Source organism: Balaenoptera borealis, assembly GCF_965194805.1.
Source record: "Balaenoptera borealis genome assembly, chromosome: 12".
Classification (NCBI taxonomy): Eukaryota; Metazoa; Chordata; class Mammalia; order Artiodactyla; family Balaenopteridae; genus Balaenoptera; species Balaenoptera borealis.
Genome location: NC_138869.1, coordinates 64,516,018 through 64,529,271, shown reverse-complemented (window position 1 = coordinate 64,529,271; position 13,254 = coordinate 64,516,018). Strand labels below are relative to the sequence as shown.

The following is a 13,254-nucleotide window of genomic DNA, read 5'->3' as shown; positions in this document are numbered from 1 at the left end:
TGATTTAATGCATTTCCTGTCTGGAATGAAGATTATGAAAAGGCTGGCAACCAGGAGCTACAGTGGTTTAGAAACTTAATTTCTAAGTTTTCTTTCTCTTTTTTCCCTTCATTTTAGATTTTGGATTTAGTAAAAGGGACACACTACCAGGTAGCCTGTCAGAAGTTCTTCGAGATGACACATAATGTAAGTAAATTTTTAAACTTTATAACCTGATCCTTTGTCTTTTGTTACTCTGTGTTTCATTCAGGATTTTTTGCTGCAGCAGTAGAAACCACTCCAGCTATTTTCAGTGGAAAGGGAATTATTACACGGTATGAGGTTGCTTATAGAATTTATAGAAGGGCCAGGGAATTAAGCTTGGATGCTACAGAACCAGGAATATTGTAACTAAGAGAAGCTACATCCTGAGAAAATCTTACTATGGCTGCCACCCACCACTCCACTTCTAGGGATAAGACCAAGGGTTGGCAAACTTTCTGTGAAGGGCCAGGTCGTGAAAGTTTGAAGCTTTGTGGTCCACGTGTTCCCTGTCACAGCTGCTCTCGTGCAAAAGCAGCCCAGACAGTGTGTGAAGGCGCGGACATGCTTCTGTCCCAGTAGAACTTTATTTACAAGAGCAAATTCTGGGCCGGACTGGACCCACAGGCCTTAGGTAACCACTTCTCAGAGTAGGTCTGGAACACTGGCTTCAGCTGTCCAGAAGAACCAAAGGCTTTTGCCATCTTTCTTGTAGAAAACTGGATGCTTTTACTTGTGGTTGCCAACTCACGTTACCCTAACCTAGTTCCCAAGTCTTGTGTTTATCTGCATGGCGACCTAGGTTACACAGTGGACCCCTAGCTGCAAGAGAGTCAGGGAAACGTGTTTGGTTGTTTTCTTGCCAGCCTCCTATACAAAAGGCCTGCTAGTAGGTCCTGAGAGGTGTAAAGCATAGGTCACAAACTCAAAGGGCTGCAGGGGTCAGGCAGATAAGCCAAAAAAGTGAAACTGCCTGAGATGAACACCACTGAAGAAGTCATGCTGTTAGAGACGTTCACATTGACAAGTTTTAAGGCCGTGTGCAGGCCAACAGCACATCTGCAGGTCGACTTAGCTCACAGACCCCCAGTTTGCAAGTACTGGTCCCGTTCATGAGTTCCTAACCTAGGAAAGACAGCCAAGAATGCACCAGAGGTCCATGCACCTCTTGAAACATTTTTTTCTCTAAGTACATATGTGCGTTTTTGGAGTCGAGCATTTATCAGGTTTCAAAGGGATTCGTGACCTTCCCAAAAAAGATGCTGCATGTATTGAATTCATCATCAGCTACCACGATGTGCTAAGTTTTTTTTTTTTTTTTGGCCTCACTGCACAGCATGTGGGGTCTTAGTTCCCTGACCAGGGATTGAAGCCGTGTCCCCTGCATTGGAAGGGTGGAGTCTTAACCACTGGACTGCCAGGGAAGTCCCCACAATATGCTAAGTTTTATAATCGCTTTTATGTTTTCTAGTTTTCATGAAATAACTTTTCTTTCTTGGTTATATAATTGCAGAATTTCTTACATATTTCATAGGAAAAATATAACATCACTGATAATAATGAAAATAATAATGGTAATATCAGCCAACACCTACAGAACCCTTCACGTGTGCCAGGCCCAGCAGTTAGTGCTCTGGACACACTGGCTCCTTTGGTCCACACTGCAGACCATAGCTGGGCACGATTTGCATCCCCATCATGACAACGCTTAGAGAGGCTGAGAGCCTAAGGTCCTAAGGAGTGGAGCTTGAATTTGAACCAGGCTGTCAAGGACCTCATCTAGAGCTCATGATCTAACCCTGACTGCTGTTCTGTAAAACCTGGGACTGTATTTGTAATAACAGCTGTGGAGGCCATTAGTATTTTCCTGTCTAGATTCATGATGCAGCCTAAATAGTTTATGGTAAAAAATAAACAGGCCTAGTGATTCTGTGTGACGCCCTAGGGACCACAGCTGGTTAGTGGGAGGTCTGGAGCCAGAACCCTGGTCTGCTCTGGGCTGGGGGTCCAGTCCTCTTACTATTACACCTAACTGTTGAAAATAGTGTTTTTATTTAAAAACATGAAAATTTTATTTTCACACAGTTGAAAGGACTAAACATCAATAAAGTAGTAAACAACAACAACAAATTCTCATCAGTTTTGTCAGAATAGGAATCTCAACAGATAAACCACATCTGTTTGGTATTTTCAGCATCATCTTTGCAAACTCTTTCCCTTGTAGACTGTATTCTTTAATTTGCTTGCTCAGCTTGAGAGTTTTAATTTAATATATGTTCTTAATTATTTGTGGACCGTTTTAATTAAGAAGCCTCAGAACTTTAACAAATTGAGGTCTATTATTCAACCTCTTTCCTTTTTTTTTTTAGAGAAGATATGAAAATTAGATTTAAACACTGAGTTTGTGACATCACTAAAAAGAAGTGCTTTTTTATTTCTCAAATCTGCTTTTGTAGCATCTCTCCTATTGATTATTCCTGCAAGAGTATTACTACTATAGCCAATTTTTAAAACTTGCCTTAGATTAATGAAGATATTAAAAAGACATATGTCTAAATCCTCCCACATATGGAAGTAGTCTACTTTAAGCCACATATAAATCAAGGGAATAAAAAGGCTGTTTGTATCCACTAGATGTCTCACTATAGATTTTTTGTTGTGAATATCTCTCTTTGCTTATTATTTTTTCTAATTTAATTTAAAAATAGAATCTATTTTTATTTCATGTTGCTGCCATTCTGCCTGCTCCCCACCCCCCCCAAAAAAACCTCCTATGTTTATTTTCTTGAGGCCTCTGTGATTAAACTCACTTTAATGAAAGTTTTGAAAATGAACCAGTTAACTGATAACATTTACAGCAGTGCTGCAGTGGTTCCATATGGCTTTTTTGGTGAGACCAGCTGCCTCATTATAAGCTGTCATTGCAAAACCTCTTGATTAAAACCCAAACGTCCCACAGGTAAAGAGTATTGCTTCCAGTCCTTCAAAATCCACATTTTCTGTGGCAGAAATATGAGACCTATGTTTGTGTGAAGGTCATTGTGTGCAGAACATGCTCATTCCAAGCTCATGTTTGAGAGAGATTCACTTAGTAGATATCAAAAGCTGGCCTGCTTGAAATCTGTCTTCCTCAGTATTTTTAGGGAGCAATGTTTTACATTGAAGTGAATTTTTTTTTTCTTTTGGCATACTCCATTTGTAAATGAAAACACTAGGCCTTGTGTAGATTAAACTCTGGATTTTAATTGAAAATAGTTTCTTTAGAAATAGATCTCTTTAAGCGCTGAGTCATTCTGAATACTTATTTTCCAAATAGCTGAGCATAATTCCCTTTTCACCATAGAAGTCTCTACAAAAATTTTGTTAAAATCTATCACACATTTTCGTGCAATCTTAAACAGTATATACCAAGTACATTTAAGCTTTGTAATCATCACTCAGGATCATTGTGGAGATCAGTTAAAACCCTGGGCCGGGAGCCGCACCGTCTCTCATGAGGGTCACTCACTGCAGTGCCTTCCTGACTCCTTTCCCAGCAGCTGCACACATGCACCCGCCCAGTTCTTTCTCCTCCACACAGCTGCTAGGGTGATCTTTAAAACAGAAAAACCTGATCATTTCAGTAACCTGCTTTTAAAAAAATCTTTAAAAGCCTTCCCCATTGCTCTTCAGGTGAAATCCAAAATTTATAATGTAGCCTATAAAGGGCTCCATCCCACTCCTTTCTTCTACCAGTCTTATTTTAGCTCTTTATGGTACTTTGGGACTTCCAAGATAACAGGACAGAATGAAGATGCATCACAGAATTTCCCTCTCCCAGTATTTAACAAAATGTACAAAACATAATAAAAAAATCATCAACCACAAAGAAAAAACATCACCCATAGCAACCAAACAAGAAAAAAGGCAAGGAAAGAAACAAGATTCCCAGCAGACAAAATTGCGAAAATTCTCACTTAGTATTTCCAAATCTAGAATGAAGCAAACTGAATATTCCTTTTTTTTTTTTTTAAATGAGTAAAGGAAAGAGCTGCTGACTTTGAAGCAATAATAAGTGAAATGTGGGATTTAGATGTGGGTAAATCTCTTTCTCTATTCTTTTTACTAATTAATTTTAAAGTAAAATCTATTTTCGTTCTATTTGGTTTATGCTTCTCCCCTTCCTCCCTAAAAATCCCTAATTTTATTTCCTTGAGCAAAATGAAAGATAACTTCCTTCAGGCAAAAATAAAAGTGAAAGAAGGAAAACACTCAAAAGAAAGAACCCATCCTAGAAGAAATACAATCCAGTAAACAGAAGGAAACTCTTCATAAGTTCATCATGCTACCAGGCATCTTAATAGATGTTTGGTAAAATGAGCTTACTTAACAAAATGAGTTAAGAAAGGGTGATTGCAGACCTAAGAGAGAAATTGAGAAACATGACATCATACAGAACCATGGTTACAGGCCCTCATTTCAAGACCCTTGGCGTTGTTTTAGTTGGTTAATAAAAGTATTAATTAAAATGGGCAGTCATAAAAAATATGTATTTTTTAAACATTACATTTTAAAGGTAAAACATTTGAATGTCATTTGTTTACTAATCCTTTGATATAAGGGCAGGGTCTTTTGTTTGAGTGTAGGTTTGGGATTGGAATTAGATTTCATTTTTTTTCAAAAACCATATGCATAATACACCATCACCAATTTCCAGTTTGGGTTTCTTTAAAGTGGAAAAGGAACGTAATTATAAAACAAAGCAATCTGATCTTTCTCCCTATCTTTTGGGAAATTCGGTTTTGATTTTTTTTTTTTTAAGTAACTTGCCTTTCTTGAGTCTTTCCAAGCATTTAATTTAGATTTCATAGAACCAACTACTCTTTCTTTTTACACTCATATTTCTTTGGTTTTCATCATAGCAACCCTATGACATAGCTGCTATTATTACCTCCATTTCATGGGGGAGGAAACTGAGGCTTAGTATAAAGATTACCATATTTCATTTTGTCCACATTGAAATCTAATCATTCACTTTAATCCACAGAGTCATCTTCTGTGATAGATATATTGACACTTTTGACAACTTGAAGCAAGGTGTAGAAAATACCTGATATGTAATTAATTATCACAAAAGGTGCTAGCTTCTTTTTGCATGAAATGACACCACTGTGTTTTTTATAATCTTCATAGACAAGTTTATCTCTAGAAATAATATTTATAATGATATGATTGTAAGTTTGTTTGACTTTCCATAAAACCTCTTAAAACAGATTTCAGAGTAACTAAGTGATCTAAAGGCCTGAATTCTAATTCAGACAGATCAGTTACTAGTGCTGTATGACTTTGCCTAAACCATGTAATCTCTTTGGGTCTCAGTTTCCTAGTCTGTACATGGAGGAGATTCAGTTTGAAGTATTCCCTACATCTTTCCAATCTCCAATATTCTCTATTTATAAAAAACATAAAGTCTTCTGATTGAAACGTGCTAGGCAATAAACTTAGTTTTCATGGAACACTTTGTAAAATGCAAACTTTATATTGAATCTACCAGTTTTTTAATGAGTTGGGTGAAAAACAATATAATAAAGAAGTTCACAAATGACTCCATTGTTAATAAAAAATCCTAGATAAAACATTCAGCAAACATTTTGAAATTAAGCAGCAAAGTAGCAGGTAAAAAATTGTTCTTAGTGATCTGGGTAGTAACTCTTAAATCAGTGTGTACACTATCAATCTGCTATACACTGAATTATTATAAAAGTATTGGTCCAACATGTATCAACAAGTGACTAAAGAGAATCAGAGAATCCTGAGGTTCTGAAGTAAGTCTTACCGGAAAAGACCTTGTTTCTGTTTATGGGTCCACCTGTTAAGAAGGTTCATCCTGAACTGTGACGGTAACTCCCTGCTAATCCATTTTAATCTACCATAAGATTACACATATCTTTAATCGCATCACTTCCCTTCTTAAGGAATTTTGGTGACTCTGTGATGCCTACAAAATTAGGTCTAGGCTACTTACCCTGGTTGTCAAGGCTCTCTGTGGTCTGGCCCCAGCCTGTCTTTCCAACCTTATTTCCTGTTACCCCTTTCTGTGCCTTTCACAGCAGCCCACCTGCACTACCTGCTTTCCCAGACATTCCTCTTCACCCTGCCCCTGGGGTCCTGCTGCTTACATTACCCTGGACCTCATTATCCCAGCTTTTCACTCTCTCATCTTTCCAAACCCAACTCATCTGGAAAGATCCTCCCTCCCTTTTTCTTGTTTTTCTTTTTCTTTTTTTTTTAACAAATATTTATTGGCCAACAAGATGCCAGGCAATGCTAGGATATGCCTTTGAGCGGTCTGAGGTGGCAGGTAGGAGTTGGGTGGGGAAGCAGAGCCACGTGCAAGGGTCTGGGCTGGACGTAGAGCGCAAGATTCGTCACTGTCAGGCGGTGGCTGAAACTCCCTGTGAGTGAAATCATGTAAGCAGTGGTTTGAGTGTTTTGAACGAGAATCTGTGTTTTGTGTATTGAGTAGGTTTTGAATGAGGTCTGGGTGGTTCTTGACGTCCCTTTTTTTGTACTTTTGTTACGTATTAATGTGATACACATTTGCTTGCCTGTACAGGTAGATGATTGTGGCTTTTCTTTGAGTCATCCAAACCAGTTCTTTTTTGAGAGCCAGCGGATCCTCAGTGGAGGTAAAGACGTCAAGAAGGAATCTGTCCAGCCAGAAACGCCCCAACCCAAACCGAGTGTCCAGAGAAGCAAGGATGTGTCATCTGCTCTGGCCTCGCTCAACTCCTCTCTGGAAATGGATCTGGAGGGACTGGAGGAGTTGCTTCAGTGAACGATTCCTGGGCAGTTGGTAGCCTGTCTTCCTCACTAGTTTTTATTTCCTACTTTACAATTTTATCTTTTTCTTTTTTGTCTGCCTTCTCCCTCCACCCGACCCCCTTTCATCCATCCGCACGTGCACGCGCTTCACGGGAAGGCCGCCTTGCAGGTAAAAACAAAGACCTCCGGTATATTTTGCTTTGACAAAAGAGAAGAGGAAGAATTTCTTTTGAAATCTAACGCTTGAATGGTGTGATTTAAGTCCCGTTTTAGGAGATAAAACAGCTTTCTGGACTGGTTACAGTCCCCTAGAAACAGTACGACTAAGAACAGCTTTTATTTTAACACTTATACCACTGTAATGTTGACCCAGGCCTTTTCTAGACCATTTTTGTTAATAAATATCAAAATGTATAATGAGCGTGTCTGCGTGTAATTGTGAGTCATATTATGCCGTAACAGAGGAGACATTACCTCAGCTTTTAAAGTGGTATTTTGGAATATGCAACGTATTGCCAAATCACCAGTGAAGATTTTAAACTGTTTTTCTTTTTCCTTTTTCTCTTGAGTTGGTCATTTGAGGTTATTCCACATCAGCAAGGAGAACTTTTACCCCTTTGAGTGGTGGCAAACTTTACTGAAGTGAGTTGTGACTCAGGAATTAAGAGAAACGGAATGTGTACAGTCATACTGTTAACAAATAGAAGGATTTTATTATATAAAGTGATGGTCCTCCTTATCCGCTGTCGTCTCCATTCACTCGGGGAGAACAGCCCGTCACTAAGGGGAGAAGGTTCTAAGGAGAGTCTGCAGTGTTTCTTCATTCCACCCCTAGTTTCCATACCTCATTGCTTCTGTGGCTGCTGTGAACTGCCAAGTAGGTTTGGTAAATTCATCAACTTCAGTGGTGAATATTCCCATATTTGTAATAATGCCTGTTTTCGTGCCAGCAGTGGAGTTGGTGGATGTTGTGGCTGGTCCCAGGGGCACTGGATCAGCGTCCTGCTCTCTGTCTGCCCTTGGCGAGTGGCTAATGCACTGTGTGCCTGGAGAGGCCCCTGATCTGACACATTTCCTCCCCGTGGGCTCTGCTCACTCACCCAGAGGATTTGGACTCGTAGAGGGGAGACCCAGGTTGAAATGTAACCTGTCCTCACCTGCTCCCTTGGATTATGTAAAAATACCATTCTATACAGTCCTCTTTTCCTGGGGAAAAGGGTACTTGCCCTTTATCCTCTTTTTTTTTTTTTTTTTTTAATTCTTATTGGAGTGTAGTTGATTTACAGTGTTGTGTTTGTTAGTTTCAGGTGTACAGCAAAGTGATTCAGTTATACGTATACATATATCCACTCTTTTTGCCCTTTATCCTCTTGAATCACATGAGACACTGTATTGTATTCAGAGAACTGGACTGTTAGAAGTACCACATTCTAAGTCCTGTGGGAAACTGCAGCGATGAGAAAAGGATTTAAACAGGATCAGAGCATCAGAACCTAAAAATGTCAGCTCATCAGGTTTTTATCTTAGGCTGCTGAGCAAAGATTTCTTGGAATATTTAGTAACATATAATTAAATGAGATATTATCTGAACCTTTGCTTGTCTTTTGTGAATTATTACCTCGTTCAGAAAATAGTGTTATTCCACTACAAATTACCTCTATTAATCTCTCCCTTCTGAAACCATCTGCTATTCCTTGTATCATGTATAATTCTCAGCAGGAATCCAATGACTGCCGACCACTTCATCCATGAACTGCAAAACCACACCCTTTTTTTTTTTAATGTTAAGAATGAGTGCTTCATGTGGCTGTTTTAACCACAGAATTAAGTTGTGATGGAAAGCCAAGCATAGAAAGGTAGGTCTCTGTTGTATCAGAAGGGAAAAACAAGCAGCAGTCTTGCTACTGTAGCTCTGTGAGAAATCTTAGGAAAGGGTATTTCATATCTGGCACAATTTGCAAGGCGCTCTTTTTCTCCTGCCGCACGTTCTCCTTTCTTGAAGCCTGTGCGCCCATCAGCTAACAGCTCAGAGCCCTCGACGGCAAGCAGATATGTCTGAGTTGACTATTTTATCCTATCAGCCTCAAGAACTTGAATGTTTTGTGTCTAGTCAAACTCCAAAATAACACTAGTTTAAATATTAGTTGTATTACCAGTTCCATTTCTTTGTAATAAGGCTTGATCTCCTGTCATGTATTATACAGAAGAATATATAAATATTTTGTGAAGTGTGTAAATTAGAGGATAGGGGTTAGAGGTTTATGTAAGAAGATAGACATTAATGCCTTTCTGATGGTTTGTGGCCTTGGAAAAAGCAATTTATTTTTCATGCTTCACAGGTCTAGACAATTTTGATTGTTTTCTTTGAAAGACCTGTTTGAATCAGATGATATAGGAAGAACTCAAAAGAAAAATCAAAAGCCAGCAGCCTCTTTTCAAAACAGTAGCCAATGAAAAAGAATATGGGCCTTCCGGATCTTTTAACTTCTGGTCTTTTATTACCTCTTCAAGGAGGAGAGGCTGTACGATTGTCAGAGACAAAAGAAGAGACAGTCGAAGCCAGAAACCAGGTTGGAAATTTGCAGCTGGTAGAAGCACTGACATTGTTTGTGGAGATTCTATCCCATTTCTTTCATTTTGTTTTTCACTCTGCCAAGACAGTATAAAACTCTTAATTGCAATGTGCATGAAAGAACACTAGGAAGATTTTAAGTAAACTTTTTAGGAATACTTATAATATTATAGTCGTGAAAGTGAATAGTTACAGATTTTGAATGAGAGGGAGCAGAATAAAGCCATGGGAAGGATCTTTAATTCATACAGAATTTTAAGCTGAGGGATTTCTTTGTAAAAGCATGGGGAGAATTTGCTTCTTACACTTTGCTACCTTACTGATACTCAGGGTCTTTGCAAGCAAACTCCTGTAATTCTTTGCAAAGAAGAAAAGAAAACTTCTGGGATTTAAGCTTGAAAGGCGAAATGAGACAACTCTCAAATTCCTGTTTGGCTAGAGACTACTGTTTGCAAATTTAATCAAGGTCTTCCACAGGCATCAGCTTGACGTTAAATTTAAGTGCGCATTAAACAGAGTTGACAGCCGTGCTGAACGTGAAGCTCGGTCTGAGGACATCTTTACAGCTGGAAGGGAAAGAAAGTCGAGAAGCCTCAGACCACTCTGGTAATTAGATCCATTTGTTAGCTTCTTTTCTAATGTTGGCAAAGGGAGGAGAGAGAAGGCTGGCAGGGAGCCAGAGGGGCCAGAACCAGGAAGGCAGGGCACTGCTCCCTGAGGAAACTGGACAGTCAGGGAGGGCCCTGCTGCAGAGGAGCGGGCAGCCCTTTCAACGCACAGACAGGAGCACCGTGTGCGAATGGTGCGTTTTGAACAGGTGTGCGGGTTTGGTTGTCAGGTGCCCTGGAAGGTGCACAGTGTTACCTGGGAGTGGGCTTCCCAAAGACACTGTCTGCCCAGAGGTAGTGTTTCTCACAAGGGTATCTAACTTACATGCAGGTAATCACTTATTTACCCAGAACATCTGGCCTCCTTTTCAGAATGGAGCTTCTTTTTGACAGGTAGCTATTGTCCTGGTCTAAGGCTTTTCACTGTAATTGGCATTGTAGGCAATTAGCTCTGTGATGCTATGGAAATCTTGTCACCTGTAGGAAATTATCTTCCCACTTCATCTCACCTTCCAGCCAAAAGTGATACGATTTCCTGTTATTGGATTTGCTTTCTGTCCCATAAGCTTTTTTTGTCCATTCTTCATGACATTTTATTTTCTCCAAGAATTATCACTGTAGAACCTTATCAAAAGCTAAAGAATATATCTGTACATAGAGCTTCTGTATTTTCCCTGAGCCTTCAGGTGCAAGACTGTTTTTGAACATTGATGACAAGATAGTGAAACAGCACTGCTAATAAATGCATGATGGATTTTTCAATTCAGCCCTATGTTTCTAGGTATTCCTTCACCATAATGGAACTATGAGGCTCTTTGAGGGGTTTTGGTTTCTTGAATCTTTTAATTGAAGTATAGTTAATTTACAGTGTTGGGTTAGTTTCAAGTGTACAACGCAGTGATTCAGTTATACATACATTGTTTTTCAGATTCTTTTCCATCATAAGTTATTACAAGATGTTGAGTACAGTAGTAGGTCCCTGTTGTTTACCTATTTTATGTATAGTAGTGTGTTTGAATTTTTACACTGAAAGCATGGAGAGAAAGTAAATTCAGCAAATAATGCATTTAATTTAGAATCTGTGGGGGTTCCAATCAAGATGGCAGGGTAGAAGGACGTGGAACTCACCTCCTCCCACAAATACATCAAAAATATGTCTACAAATGAACAATTCTCACAGAACACCTACTGAACACCAGCAGAAGACCTCAAACACCTGAAAGGACAAGAAAAATCTCCACGTAACCAGGTAGGATGAAAGGTGGGGTGGGGGAGAGGAAGCAAGATGGGACCTGCGTCCCTAAGAGGGAGCTGAAAAAAAGGAAAGGTTCTCGCGTCTGGGAAAACCCCGTCACTGGCAGGGAGATCAGCCAGGACAGAAAGGGAGCTTCAGGGGCTTAGAGGAAAGTGCAACAATCGGTTTGTTGGGCAGGCGGAACAGAGGGAGACCTGCACAGACGGTCCAGGCCACCTCCCTGTGCGCCCCAGCCTGAGATGCGCATCCACTGGTATGGGCAGGGGCTGGGCGCTGGAGTCGGGGTTAAGAGGAAAATCCCAGGGAGAGGACTGGGGTAGGCTGTGCAGAGACAGCCTGAAGGAGCTGGGTGTGGTATGACTGTAACCGACGGTGTATGTGGAAGAAGCCCGGGCCCTCTATAGAAGCAAAGTGCCGTTGTCAAGTGGCACGTGAAGGGAGAGGCGGGACGTGCCATAACAGCCTCTTTCTCCACATGCCAGCCCCTACCTCCACGGGCTCCGGGAGTGCACAACCCAGCCGCCACCTCGGCAGGTGCCCACACCCCGGCTGCTGCCTGGGCAGGCATCCACGCCCTAGCTTCTGCCTTGGTGGAATCCTGTGCCGGCCGCCACCTCAGCAGGCTCTGGGAGCAGGTGCCAGCAGGTTGCCCACACACAGGCAGGGCTGAAATCATAGTGAAGCCCCAGGGGCTGTGCAACTTAGGAAATCTCGTCCCATGGCTGCGCAAGCTGCAGATTTACACCTGCACCACCGGCTTTGTAAATTCAGCACCTGTGGGACATCCAAGCAGACAATGAGTGCCCCTGCAGCTGGGACGGGTCTGGTCTTAACAGCTGTGGGCTTTGTGGGTGTGTGCACGCAGGGACTGGGCCGCGGCTGGGCTGCTTCCAGAGCTCCCATGGCGAGTCAGGTGCACGACTACTACAGTCCTGGGACCTGACTTCAGCAGGTCTGTGTTGGTGGCCTTGTGAAAACAATGCCTGAGGGACATCAGGTCCAATTGCTGACATTCCCATGGTTGAAGTGAGGCCAAGAGCAGAGCCAACAACAGTGTACTTTGTGAGCCCGCACAACAGGTGACAGGTGGCACCACAGAGCACGCTCCCCAGTAGACAACTCCGGGGAAGGAATTCTCAGTGGGTCCTCTCCCAGCAGGAGCACTCCAGTCCTGCCTACCTCATGCCTCAGCTCAGAAACAGATTTGGAGCTTCTACTCCAACAACGAGGGAACAGACCCTGCCCCCCGACAGAGCTGTGACAACCACAGAGCAAAGAAGAGGCTCTGCTCAATATCCAGTGCAGGCTCTGGTCACTACAACACCAGTCACACCCTCTATCAAGGGGATAATGGCCAGCACATGCTGAGGAAGGAGGTGGCAGGCATCCATACTAAAAACAGCCCTCACACCAAAAATATTAAACTCATACAAGCTACACCGGGATGCTCCTACATAAAAATAACCCTCTGAGACCACAGTAGATAACTGTTTCTCCTAAACTCATAGAGTAAGAGAAATATAAGTGAAATGAAGAAGCAGAGGAACCACTCCCAATTTTAAAAAAAATCAAAAGAATTCCTCTGAAAGAACAAAAAGTGAAACAGACCTCTTCAGTCTAATAGACACCAAGTTTAAGGGCGATAATGAAAATACTGAAGGAATTAAGAAAGGCTATTGATAGAAAGGCAGATTACTGTAAAAAGGAAAAGAAACTGTAAAAAGGAACTAGAATCTATAAAAAGGAACCAAGAAAAATTAGAAAACTTATTCACTGAGACAAAAGCTGAACTAAAGGCAATGAATAGCAGAATGATATAGTTCAGAAGAATGAATAAGTGATCTGGAAGATAGAATAATGGAAATCACCCAGTCAGGACAGCAGACAAAAAGCCAAATTGAAAAGAAAGAAAGCAATATAAGAGACCTATGGGATAATATAAAGTGTGCCAGTCTATGCATAATAAGTATCCCAGAAGAAGAAGGAGAAAAGGG

The 13,254-nt window shown here is 41.0% G+C and overlaps 1 protein-coding gene and 2 long non-coding RNA genes across 6 annotated transcripts in view; 1 reads left to right on the top strand and 2 right to left on the bottom strand.

Annotated features, from left to right (window-relative positions):
• The window catches only part of LOC309608005, a 702,496-nt gene that overhangs the window by 338,119 nt on the left and 351,123 nt on the right, over window positions 1–13,254 (bottom strand). The window lies entirely within an intron of this gene.
• The window catches only part of LOC309608012, a 336,604-nt gene that overhangs the window by 261,575 nt on the left and 61,775 nt on the right, over window positions 1–13,254 (bottom strand). The window lies entirely within an intron of this gene.
• Window positions 1–13,254, top strand: part of PRIM2 (DNA primase subunit 2) — a 320,025-nt gene that overhangs the window by 285,993 nt on the left and 20,778 nt on the right. For 3 of the 4 annotated variants that reach the window (XM_082347210.1, XM_082347211.1, XM_082347209.1), the window contains 2 exons: window positions 118–186; window positions 6,617–7,246. In XM_082347210.1, coding sequence (XP_082203336.1) covers window positions 118–186; window positions 6,617–6,838 — 291 coding nt within the window. In that variant the 3' untranslated portion in view covers window positions 6,839–7,246. Of the gene's footprint in view, window positions 1–117; window positions 187–6,616; window positions 11,255–13,254 lie in introns of those variants that run through there. The other variant, XM_082347208.1, reaches the window with a different exon arrangement.